Raw genomic sequence first — 13,304 nt, forward strand, 5'->3', positions numbered from 1 at the left:
CTGTCTGGTGGCTTCTGTCTCTCTACCCATGTGACACAGAGCTGTGTTGGACACATGGCTGAGCCCCATTTACCCCGAGGCGAAGGTTGGAGAGCCCTATAGAACCCAGTCAACCCTCCTGCTTAAAAACACCCTCAGAGGAGATAATGTGATTTTTCCAAGTGCTTTTCCTGCCAGAAACCAAGTGATTGAGGGAATACAGAATTGGATGTAATAGCATCATCCTGTTTTAGGTGATGGTGCCAGCCAGGGGCTTTTTTGGCCATGCGAGTAAGTTTTACGTGTCGGGGTGATACCGGTTGCTCATCACATTGGGCTAGATTGAAGATGACCCGGGTTTGTTTCTGAGCTTTATTTTAATGGGATTTTGGTAAAAATAAAGCCAAGTGCTTTAAAATTGTTAAACTTGGGTGTTCACGGTGCACTGTGGGTTCCCCAGGGCAGGGGACTGTCCCCATAGGCTCCCACTATGTCCCAGCTCCCTCTAGTGGGATCTGCCCCCAGGAAGAAACACCTAGGGAAAGAAAAGGTGCAGAAATCCCTATTTCTTCCAAACTGGGAATGGGGATCTCAAGGAGGTGCCAAGATTTAGCAAAACCCTACTACGAGACCCTAGAGAATCCCTCCCGCAGCGGGGACAAGCCACAACGAGGGAAAAACAACTTGTATTTATTTATCCTTCACATTTTGGCACATTTTGAAGGGGTGGGAATAATTTTGCTTGAAGCAGGATGGGCTCCTCCTTTGGCAGCTGCCGGTTGGGAAAACCCCGAGTGGCAAATCCCACTCCCAAAATGGTCCAAAACGCTCCGGATTTTTCCAAAATCTGTATTTTTTGGGGTCCGAATCCCTGCAATAGGGCTGAGCCCTGGCACAACTCCTTACACCGCTGATCTTGGAGAAACGCTGCGTGTTACGGGTCCACAAAGGGAATTTGGGGGTTAAACGGCGTCTCTGGGGATACGGAGATCCCCCCTCCCACGGGATGTGATTTTAGCATCCCAGCTGGGTGGTGACAGCGCGTGTGACACCCGCCCGCACGTCCCCGGCTTTGGTGACACCATTCCCATCATTGGCGTGACATGAGATGCGGGTTTGCTCCTTGGAGTGGCTGCGAGCGGCATCATTACATGCGCCCATGTGCACGTGGTGTCATTTTGGGCTCAAGGACCACAGGTTGCTACGACAAGGGGGATTCCTCATGGATATATATGCCTGCACTCCTTTCCCCTTAAAACCCCATTTCTCTTTAAAAAATGGAGTTTTAATGAAGTTTTTAGGGCTTTTCTCCATCGATGTCTCTTGGTTTGCAGGGGATGGGGGCAGGATGTGATTTGCCAGGTCGTTGTTTTAATATTTTAAGACGTTTTAATGTGCTCAAGCTCCTCCCTTATCGCAAAATGATGGATTTGCACTTTAAAAAGAGAATAAAACAAGCTAGGAGAGCTCTCGTGCTTCTTGGGAGGCCAGGAGGGGTTGGGAAGGTTGTATTTCCGATGCCAGAGGGGAAAATTGGGGAAAACCCCCTTCCTGATCCCCCCCCCATCTAAAGTTTGGGGTGCTATTGAGTCGCCAGTGCTGGATGGAGCATCTTCGCGGTGCTGGTGTAACCCTTTGGGATGGGGGATGAGCCTCTTGGCTCCATCCCAAGGGATCCGGGGGCTTTACCCAGGAGGGTTTTGGGGTTTTTTTTTTGGGAGGGGGAGGTGAGGAGGAAACACCCAGATTGCAAAATAAAAAAGAAGCTGGTCCGAAAGGAAACCTAAAGGTGTTTACAAAGAGCCGCGCTGCTAAAAATAACCGGGCTCATATTTTAGACGGTCCTAAAAATAGGCAGCGCTGTCGGAGTGGCCAAACACTCCCAGGAATTTCCTGTGGGCTGCGGGCCGCGCAGGGGGGTCCGGGGGGGGCGGCGGGGCCGGCCGGCGTCGCTCCGGCTTCTTTCTTTCCTGGGTGACGGGGCGAGATAAACCTCGGTTGGGCCCCTCGATGCCCAGCGGGATCCAGCCTGGTTCCTTTGGCAGCGATGGGTTTAACCCTTCTCCATCCATCCATCCATCCATCCATCCATCCATCCATCCATCCATCCTCCCTCCCTGGTGATGTCCCAAGAGGTTGGGGTGGCTTTAAGAGCGGGATTTTCAGAAAGCTCAACCTTAATAGTAGGCACTGGAGAATCCACTTGATTAAATGAAGGGATCGACTCGACGGAGATATTTGATGGAGGGATCCCCACCCCCCCGGCTGGGACAAGCGATCCCATGGGAGGATTTGAGGGTGTCACTGCAGGCGGAGCGGCCGGGTCACCGTCATCGCGGCATCACAGCTGGGGCTGGGGTTGTGGTTTGAGTGAGGCAGGGATTGCAGCAGGAGCGGGGTTTGGGTTTGCAGTCCGGGTGGAACGGGAATTGCAATGCGGATGGGCCCGGGGTTGCAGTGCTGATGGGGCTGGGATTGCAATGAGGATGGGGCTGAGATTGCAACAGAGGTGGATTTGGGATTGCAACAGGAATGGGTTTGGGATTGCAATAGGAATGGGTCTAGGATTGCATCAGGAATGGACTTGGGATTGCAATAGGAATGGGGCTGGGACTGCAATAGGAATGGGTCTAGGATTGCAACAGGAATGGACTTGGGATTGCAATAGGAATGGGGCTGGGATTGCAACAAGAATGGATTTGGGATTGCAAGAGGAATGGGGCTGGGATTGCAATAGGAATGGGTTTGGGATTGCAATAGGAATACGGCTGGGATTGCAAGAGGAATGGGTTTGGGATTGCAACAGGAATGGATCTAGGATTGCAACAGGAATGGATTTGGGATTGCAATAGGAATGGTTCTGGGATTGCAAGAGGAATGGGTTTGGGATTGCAATAGGAATGGTTCTGGGATTGCAAGAGGAATGGGTTTGGGATTGAAATAGGAATGGGTTTGGGATTGCACTAGGAATGGTGCTGAGATTGCAAGAGGAATGGGGCTGGGATTGCAAGAGGAATGGGTTTGGGATTGCAATAGGAATGGTTCTGGGATTGCAATAGGAATGGGTTTGGGATTGCAATAGGAATGGGGCTGGGATTGCAATAGGAATGGGGCTGGGATTGCAAGAGGAGTGGATTTGGGATTGCAATAGGAATGGGTTTGGGATTGCAATAGGAATGGTTCTGGGATTGCAATGGGAATGGTGCTGGAATTGCAGTACTAATGGGGCTGGGATTGCAAGAGGAATGAGTTTGGGATTGAAATAAGAGTGGGCCTTGGATTGCAAGAGGAATGGGTTTGGGATTGCAACAGAAATGGGCCTCGGATTGCAACAGGAATGGGTTTGGGATTGCAGCCCAAATCCATTGGAAATTGCAATCCAGTTGAGCCCAGAATTGCAAAACAGGTGGGTCTGGTATTGCAATCCAGATAGATTGGGGATTGCAATGGTGACGGACACGGGGTTGCAGCCCTGGTGGGTTTGGGATTGCAACAGAGATGGGTTTGGGATTGCAACAGGAATGGGTTTGGGATTGCAACATGGATGGATCAGGGATGGCAAGACAAATGAGACTGGGACTACAACTCAGATGGACCCAGGATTGCAAACCAGCTGAGACTGGGATTGCAATCCAGATTACTCTGGAATTACAGCCCAAATGTGTCCAGAATTGCAACCTGGGTAGGTCCAGGATTGCAAACAGATGGGTTTGGGATTGCAATGCAGATGGATCAGGGATTGTAACCCAGATGGACTCAGTATTGCAAAGCAAGGGGGTCTGGAACTGCAACCTGGATGGATCAGGGCTTGCAACAGGAATGGGTCTGGGATTGCAACAAGAATGGGTTTGGGATTGCAACAGGAATGGGTTTGGGATTGCAACGCAGATGGATCAGGAATTGCAACCCCAGTGTGCCCAGGACTGCAAACCAAGTGGGTCTGGGATTGCAAGCCAGATGGGTCAGGGATTGCAACAAGAATGGGTTTGGGATTGCAACCCAGATGGATCAGGAATTGCAACCCCAGTGTGCCCAGGATTGCAAACCAAGTGGGTCTGGGATTGCAACCCAGATGGCTCTGGGGTTGCAACCCAAATGGGTCCAGAATTGCAACCCAGATCCAGCATTGCAACCAGATGGGTTTGGGATTGCAATGCAGACAGACACGGGGTTGCAGCTGTGATGCGTTTGGGATTGCAATAGGAATGGTACTGGGAGCGCAACTCACATGGATCCAGGTTTGCAAACCAAGCAGGTCTGGGATTGCAGGTCAGATGGCTCTGGGGTTACAGCCCAAATGGCTCCAGAACTGCAACCCAGGTGAGTCCAGGGTTGCAACCAGGTGGGTTTGGGATTGCAACCCAGACGGTTTTGGGATTGCAATGCAGACAGACACGGGGTTGCAGCTCTGATGGGTTTGGGATTGCAATAGGAATGGGTTTGGGATTGCAACCCACATGGATCGGGGATTGCAACCCAAATGAGCCCAAGACTGCAACCCAGATGGACCCAGGATTGCAAACCAAGTGGATCTGGGATTGCAACCCATATGGGTCCAGGATTGGAATCCAAATGGACCCATGTTTGCAATGCAGTTGGCTCTGGGATTGCAATGCAGATGGGCCCTGGATTGCAACCCTGCTGGGCCAGAGATTGACACCCAAGGTTGCAGCACATGTAGGTCTGGGATTACAACAGAAATGGGTCTGGGATTGGATCCTGGAAGAGCTCAGGATTGCAACCCAAATGGAACCAGCACTGCAACCTGAACAGATCTGGGGTTGCAACACAGATGAGTCTGGGATTGCGACAGAAATGGGTCTGGGATGACCATGGTGCTGCAGAACGAGTCACAGGAGCTGCTGATTGCAAACATCCTCATTACCCCTAATGCAATTAGCTGTACCGGGTGCAGCGCAGGCACTCATCATGCCCATCCTGAGTGCTGCGGAGTCCATCCTCCCTCACCCCAGTGAGGGGGTGTATTTGAGGCTGTTGCACCTCCCCTCTCATTATATTCACCGAGTTGACTGTTCTCTGCCATACACCCCAGGGAGGGTGCTGTGGGGAGGGCAGGATGGGTGCTATGAACCCCCCCGGCACCCTCCCTGGGGTGAGATGCTCATTATCCTCCTTACCAAGAGGAAATAACACTGGCTGCAACAGGAGGACGCAGCCCTGCTGCACGCCGTTACTGTGGAAACGGGGTGAGCGGCTAATTAGATTTAATTAACGAAGCAGGAGGGGAGCGTTCCAAACAGATCCAGGCGGTGCGCATCACCTGGCAAGTAGGGATGTAGGTGACGATGTGGAGCTGGGGGGGGGCAGGTTCGCTCCATGCCTGAGCTTCCCTGTCAACATCAAGCAGGGGGACACGGTACCTGGAAGCCGCCCCCCCCATTGATGGGGGTCATACAATTATAGAATATTTTGGGTTGGAAGACACTTTCAAAGCTCATCTAATCCAACCCCCCTGCCAAGAGCAGGGATAGACACCCCAAGGATGCTGAGCATCCCAACCCAGCATCACCTATACAGCTTCCCCACCCCGAAAAAAAAACAAATAAGCCATCCGCACCCCACCATAAAGCAGCTCCACCAGCATCTCCCCCCCAGCAGGATCCGGCCCTGCCTGCATCTGCGCGCGTCTGTGCGTGTGGGCACGGCTCTGCCTCCAGCGCCGCTCGCTCTCGCCTGCCCGTGCCTGGGTAGCACCCGGGGCCGGGGGGGGACCCGCGTGCCGCCACGGACGCAGCAACACGCATCCTGCAGCCGCTCTCTGGGAGGCCTTCTTTATATTTAAAAACAACAACAAAATTATATATAAATATATATATATATATATACATACCCAGAACCCCATTGCTATAAATAGCTCCTCCTTGCTGCATCCTGGCGTTCCAGCTATTCTAACGGGGGGAACCTGGGGGTGTATATATATATATAAATAAATATATAAATATATATATATATATAAAAATTTGGATTCCTTGGGCTGTGTGGGACGGACCGACCCCCCGGGACCCGCATGCTGCAGATGGTGAGGACTCTGGCGCAGTTCACCATCGCGCTGGAGGAGATGCGAGACATCGGGGACGGCATCGACGCGGCCTTCGCCGCCTCCGGGCTCGGCGGGGCGGCCGAGGAGCTGCCGGAGAAGGGTCGCGGTGGGACCGAGGTGATGAGAAAAGGGATTTGGGGGGGGGTGTCGAGGGGGTGTCTGGTGGGATTTGGGGGGGATGTGTTGGGGGGGTGAGTGGGTGCGTCATGTTTGGACACGTGCGCGGGCAGTGGGACCCGGCACTTGCGGGGTCTGGACCGCGATTGCCGTGGTAACGGCGGCTCCATCCTCATCCTCAACCCGACGCCCCCCTGGGGGTTCTCTGGATTGCAGGGAGGTGGGGGGGGATGCTCCTACCCCGGTGCGGGGGCTGGAGCCATCGCTGCCACCACCCTCGGTGCTGATTTAAACCATCACTAGGGGCGAAATGCCCCAATTCCCGTTGTGGAAGGGGTTGATCCCGAGGGTGCTGAGCATCCTAGGGGGGCAGGATGAGACTGGGGGGTGGTGGGGGGGTCGCCAGGCAGAGCAGATGGAGACTGAAGCACCGTTGGCCCCACAGCGGGGGGGCTATGGGATTGTTGGGGTACAGGATGCAAGGGGCATAAGGGATGCAGGAGGGGTAAGGGATGCCGTTGGGTGCATCCTGGGTACCGCTTCCCCCTGCCAGGGTGGGGTGTTACCCCCAATCTCCTGCTCATTCCAGTGGGAATTTCCCCCCCCCCCAGTGGGAAAAAATCCCCTTCCCCACGGCTGGGCCTCATCCTGCATCTCCCCCCCGCCATGCAAATCATACGGTGTGCGGTACTGAGCCTGTTCAGCTCATGGATCTGACCCTTGGCTTCAGTCCTGGGAGGGGATGGCTCCCGAAAAAGCTGGGAGCATCATATTGAGGTAGAAAACAGTGGGTTGTGAGAGGGTTGGGGAAACTGAGGCAGGGTGGTAGGTGCCTTTCAGCTCGTAATTACAACAAATTAATCCACCAGTGAGAATTTTCATGAACTTCAGGCTGTGATGAAGTAGGGACGTCTCAGCTGGCATCCCTGGTGGCATCGCTGTGTTTGATTGGGGGCAGATCTCCTGGGGTAGCTTTGACCCATCACCGTAATATTTGGTTCTGGACAAGTAGTTTCCTCCTTGCTTGGCTGGAAAGACCAATATGAGCTTGGTGGGTGAGTGGGGAAACTGAGGCATGGCTCTGGTCTCAAGCACCGAGCAGGATCTGGCTCCCTGGGGACCTCTGGGGAGATGGTGGCCTCCACCCATGGTGAGGATGGTCCTTCTGAGGTTGAAGAGCAGCTTCATGGCCCCTGTGTCCGTGCTGGGAGCACTAGGGGACACACAGCCCTGCATGGCCAAGGGGACATGGGCTCATTCCATGAGGAGATGGGGGACATTGGTGGCTCCGTCAGCAGCAGGTTAGAGGAACGTGGTCTCTACATGCTGTGGTGGCCCCGTGGGACATCCCTGCATCCAGGGCTGCTGGGGTGTCCGAGCACCCAGGACCTTTAGAAGGTCCTTGTCCACAGGGGTTTTGGGGCATCTCTGCACCTTCAGGTTTTGGGGTGTCCCTGGACCCACGGACTTTGGGTTGTCTTCATTAATGGGACACTTGGAATGGCTCTGTGCTCGGGTCCATCAAGCATCTCCACACTTGGGACCCTTGGGGCATCTCTGCACTCATGGCCTTGGGGATTTCCAAGCCCACATTGGCCTTTGGGGTGTCCAAGCACCCATGGTCTTCAGGGTGTCTCTGCACTCAGGGCCTTCAGATGGTCTCCATGACCAGGACCATTGTGGTATCTCCATACCCAGCTCCTTAGAGCATTTCCTTTCCCAGAACCTTTGGAGCATCTCTGCGCCCCAAACTTTTGGGGTGTCTCTGGATCACTTCCATACACAAAATTTTTGGGGTGTCTCTGAATTAAGGGCTTTTGGAGCATTTCTACACCCAAAACTGTGGGGATATCTCATACTCAGGGTCTCTGGAGCATCTCTGTACCTCAAATTTTTAGGGTGTATCACACACAGAGTCTCTGGATTGTATCCCCACACAAAACTTTTGGGGTGTCTCTGCACTCAAGGCCCTTGGAGCCTCTCACACCCAAAACTTTTGGGGTCTCCACATCCCACACCCAAAATCTCCGAGCCCCACAACCAAGAAGATCCTGACCCATCTCCTCCCCAAGGCTGGTGGACCATCCCACGCCACCATCTCCCCATGCCCCCCACCACCCCAAAAACTCATTTTTGCTTTTCTTTCCAACCGGGCAGGACATGAGGAAACACGTCATCATGACACTGCTGGACACAGAACAGTCCTATGTGGAGTCCTTGCGCACCTTGATGCAGGTAATGCGACATGGCCGGGGATGTGACACCCCAAAACATGTCATGGTGTGACCATCCCTTGCTTGTCACCATCCCCAGGACCCCAAGCTGGACCCCCAGTTGTGGGTGCGCTGTCAGCACAGGGATGGATTTGGGATGGGTGGAAGTGGAAATGTTGGGAACAGCGAGACTTGTGGTGGGAACAGCATGTCAAGAGTGTCAAGAGCAGGGTTTCAGGGTCACCTCTGTCCCCTATATCAAGCCTATAATGTTCCTGGTGGTTTGTCACCTGAGGGACATCATGTTCCCCAGCCTGTTCCCATGCTCATCCCTCAAAGCTCTTCCTCATGTTGCACCCCATCTCCTGGGCTGTTGCTGATGGCCATCGCACCATGAGGGACCCTTGTCACCCCTCTTCCCACGTCTCCCCATTTTCTGCTCAGTGTCATCACCTGCAGCCATCAGCCAAGGGCTTTTCTAGGTCCCTTTTGTTTGTACTGAGCTGGTTCCAACCCCTCTGGAGCATCTTGACCAGAAGGTCCACCTCATGTTTCAGACGTTAATGAAGGTGCTTCAGAAGGTTAATGGTGGTCAACATGGGGCAGGTTGGTGTACATGTTGGCATTCGTGTTGGTTGTCCAACCACATTGCTGTAGGTGGAAACACCAAAATAACAGAGCTCTGCTGAGCTAGATATAAAGTGGTGCCTGTAGACATCTCCTGGACATGTCCATGTCATGGTTGGACTCAATGATCTTAAGAGTCTCTTCCAACCAAAATGATGCTATGAGGACATGGAACACCCACCATCCCAACACCTACCTTTCCCAATAAATCCCTGTGAGGACGTCCTCATGGTGGACCCAGATGTGCATTGCCAGATGTTGCTGCAGGAGGGAATGACCTTTCAAGGCTGTTCCTACTGCAGATATTGGCTTGGAGGGGTGAGAAGACCCTGGTTCTGGGGCTTCTTTTGGGGTCAGGTGGTGTCTTGGTAGATCTGTCTGATCCTCTGAAATGACACACAAGGCTGGTTGGAGAGGACGAGTGTGCTGAGACTCACCAGTTCACAACTGGCGGGACTGGTTTGACATGGGTGGGAGCCACAGGTTGTTGACGCCTGAGCTCTTGCCCACGGGACACATCCTGTCACTGTGCAACCAGGAGTCTCTGGCTTTCTGTGGGGGAGTCACAAAGCTCCAGATGTCCCCAGCCCAGATCTCAACTGAGACAAGGTGCTTGGATCCATGTTATGGTCTGGTGACACGTACCATGGTGGCTACCAAGGACAGGCACCACCTTGGAGCATCATCTTCCAGCCAAGCCAGATGGTGCATGGGCACCGTGTGCCGAGATGGGGGCTGTCTCTGTCCTCCTCTCTCCCATCTGGTCTCCTGTTCCTCAGTTTCATAGAGGGTGGGATGGATGGCGCAGCCCAGCCCCACTCCTGCTGGATGTGGTGGCCACAGTAGAGCAGGTGAAGCAGATGAGGAGCCTCAGGAAGGATTTGACCCTTCTAATTTGGGTCTGCATGAGATACTTACCATCAACCTGAGGAACCTCATCCTTGGGGGGTGATTCCTCCTTTACCAGCTTGGATGGAGATATCTGAAGCTGCTTGAGGTGGGTCCTGTCCTCACCACTCAGCCCTGTGGTCCTGCTAACATCTTGAAGGACACCGACACCCTGTACTGGTTGGGCTGAGGAGGAGGCAAGGCCTGAGAAGACCTTCCTCACCCTCCATCCCCCTTGTTCCTGGGGGTGCTGCTCTGCCCCATGGCAGGAGGAAAGGGGTTTTGTAGCAGAGCCACCCACCCAGCCTTGCAGAAGACCTTCTCTTGTCCTGCTTTTCCTGCTGACCTTGAGGATCACTTGTTGACCATTGCCCAAGAGAGGTTGCTGGATGAAGTGGTCCAGAGCTTGACCTGGGTGCATCCACCCCACTGGCTCCAGCCCCTCCTGGTCCCAAACACCCTAAATCCCACTGGGAACCCACTGGCTTCTGGAACTCTGGGCCATGCTGCAACGATTCCCCAGCTGAGTCAAGTTCTGGAGCAGATGAAGGTGACCAAGGCTCAGGACAGCAAAGGTTTGCAGCCTCTCAAGGCCATGGCTGGACAACAGAAGACACCATGCTTTAGGGGTTCCTCATGGAGGCCTGTCCCACTATCCACTTGGGGATGCACTGGGTGGGATGGAATGGGATGGGGAGAGGCTGGGGTGCAAAACCTGCTGAGACCCAGTGCTGTCTGGTCCTTCTGATGAGTCACTGTCCCTGGAGGTGCTTAAAAGATGTGTAGATGAGGTTCTCAGGGACATGGTTTAATGTCAGTGTTGGGTTAATGGTTGGACTTGATGTTCTCGGGGGCTTCTTCCAACCAAAATGATTTACAATGAGTCCCACAGCCCAACATTCACGGGGAGAACCCACTCCTGAAGGATTCCACCAATCCCTGTATTTACAGGGGTTGAAAAACTCATACTGAAGAGATGGGAGAAGAAATCTATGGGGACCTCAATGCCTCGGTGTCCTTGCAGGGTTACATGAAGCCACTGAAGCAGCCGGAGAACTCGCTGCTGTGTGACCCATCGCTGGTGGATGAGATCTTTGACCAGATCCCTGAGCTGCTGGAGCACCACGAGCAGTTCCTGGAGCAGATCCACGACTGCGTGCAGAACTGGCACGAGAAGCAGAAAGTGGGCGATCTCCTTGTCCAGTCGGTATGTCCCTCACAGGGTGGGTTTCCTACCCAGGGAACCCAGACATTCCAGCTCTTGGCCATGGCCTCAGCAGGACAAGTTTTGAAGCAGGAGACGGGAGTGATTAAATGATGGGCCAAATATGTCTGAGTTGGAGAACAAGAAATGATCTCCAGGCTTGATTTAGTGTAAACCAGAGTCGGGATTAACCCTTGTGGCAACATCTCCCAGGAGGTCCATGCTGGACCTATTCCCTCTTTTTTCCCCCCCTTTTCACCCAGTTTTCCAAGGATGTGTTGGTGAACATCTACTCCGCCTACATTGATAACTTCCTCAACGCCAAGGATGCCGTCAGGATCGCCAAGGAAGCCCGGCCGGCCTTCATGAAGTTCCTGGAGGTGGGTCCTGGTTCATAGATGGTTCTGTAGATGTTGGCCAGGGTTCAGACCCACCTGCAAGGCTGCTGGTAGGGCCGTACGGAGGTTAATAGGAGCAAAATATGGTTAAACTGGGATTTTTCCTCCCACCTTCTTCTTGTTTTTATTGTGAAGAGGTCAGGTTGATATGAACCAGAGTCACTCCAGATAGTGTAAAAAAGAGTTGTCCCAAATGCAAATGAGTGTTGCTTCAGGTCCTGGGCTGGTGGGACATTGGATCCTTGATGTGTCCCACCTCACGGTCCCATCTTTGTCCCCCACTGGTGTTTTGCAGCAAAGCATGCGGGAGAACAAGGAGAAGCAGGCGCTGTCCGACCTGATGATCAAACCGGTGCAGAGGATCCCACGTTACGAGCTGCTGGTGAAGGTGGGTGCCAGCTGGTGGGCACACGCTTTCATGGAATCATAGGATGGTTTGGATTGGAAGGGACCTTCAAAGCTCATCTAGCCCAACCCCCTGCCGTGAGCAGGGACATCTTCCACTAGATCAGGTTGCTCAAAGTCCCATCCAACCTCACCTTGAACACTTCCAAAGATGGATTTTGGGTTTCTGTGCAAGGTGTTGACGTGCTCTCAGAAGCTGGTGGCCACTTTGAAGGTAGCGAAGACCAATCTGGTGGTGGTCAAAGCTCAAGGCTTCGTTTCTTTGCAAAACTTTTCCAGCACGGGGCTGGTTTCCATCCCCAGCAGCCAGTGGGGGGGTTAACCTGGGAGTGTGGTGGCATCACTGGTGACATCCTGGTTGTGTCCCAATGGTAGGACCTCTTGAAGCACACACCAGAGGACCACCCCGACCACCCCTTTCTCATCGATGCCCAACGCAACATCAAGCAAGTGGCCGAGAGGATCAACAAGGGCATGAAGAGCGCGGAGGAGGTGGAGAGGAACGCCCGGATCGTGCAGGAGATCGAGTCCCACATTGAAGGGATGGAGGACGTACGTATGGGGCTCTTACCTGGGATTGGTCTTCTCCCCAAAATGCAACTATTTCTTCTCTTTCTGGGTCATAACAGGCTGGTCCACTTGTTTTCTCCTCCAGATCCTGCTCTCCCCATTATCACTTGGCCTTGGTGGGCTCCTGAGGGTTTGGGAAGGGGCCAGGGTGCCAGATCTGAGTCGGTGGGGTGTGGGGACTGCAGGGACAAAGCCTGTGAGGGTTCCTCCCAGAGCAACCTGCTCATGAGCCTCCTTGTCCCAACAGCTCCAGGCCCCGCTCCGCAAGTTCCTGCGTCAGGAGATGGTGGTGGAAGTGGTAAGAGGGGGATGGTCCCTTGTCTCGTGTCCCCTGAAGGGCTGTGGCACTGTGCACTGCACAGGGCAGTGGGAGGCTGTGGTGGCGTGGCGTGGGGTGGCTTTGTGCCCAGGGGAGGCCATGGGTGGGTGGAGGAACGGATGGATGGATGGATGGATGGATGGATGGACGGACATATAGAAATATGAATGGAAGAAGGATGGATGGAAGATGGATGGAAAGATGGATGGATGAGTGGATGGATGGATGGATGGATGGATGGATGGATGGATGGATGGAAAGATGAATGAAAGAATGGACAGATGGATGGATGGATGGATGAGTGGATGGATGGATGGATGAGTGGATGGATGGATGGAAAGATGAATGGAAGAATGGACAGATGGATGGATGGATGAGTGGATGGATGCATGGATGGACATATGGAAAGATGGGTGGATTCATGGATGAGTGGATGGATGGATGGAAGGATGGACAGACAGATGGAAGATGAATGGATGGATGGCTAGACAGATGGATGGGTGACAGGTGGATGGAGACAATA

The 13,304-nt window shown here is 53.5% G+C and overlaps 1 protein-coding gene across 1 annotated transcript in view; it reads left to right on the forward strand.

The window, feature by feature from the left end:
* Window positions 1–13,304, forward strand: part of ARHGEF17 (Rho guanine nucleotide exchange factor 17) — a gene marked incomplete at both ends in the record, with an annotated part of 44,476 nt that overhangs the window by 21,551 nt on the left and 9,621 nt on the right. Inside the window, 6 exons of the mRNA XM_080363913.1 lie at window positions 8,315–8,392; window positions 10,910–11,092; window positions 11,353–11,469; window positions 11,783–11,875; window positions 12,268–12,444; window positions 12,710–12,760. Coding sequence (XP_080220039.1) covers window positions 8,315–8,392; window positions 10,910–11,092; window positions 11,353–11,469; window positions 11,783–11,875; window positions 12,268–12,444; window positions 12,710–12,760 — 699 coding nt within the window. The remainder of the gene's footprint in view (window positions 1–8,314; window positions 8,393–10,909; window positions 11,093–11,352; window positions 11,470–11,782; window positions 11,876–12,267; window positions 12,445–12,709; window positions 12,761–13,304) is intronic.

Source organism: Nesoenas mayeri, assembly GCF_963082525.1.
Source record: "Nesoenas mayeri genome assembly, chromosome: 1".
NCBI classification, from domain to species: domain Eukaryota; kingdom Metazoa; phylum Chordata; class Aves; order Columbiformes; family Columbidae; genus Nesoenas; species Nesoenas mayeri.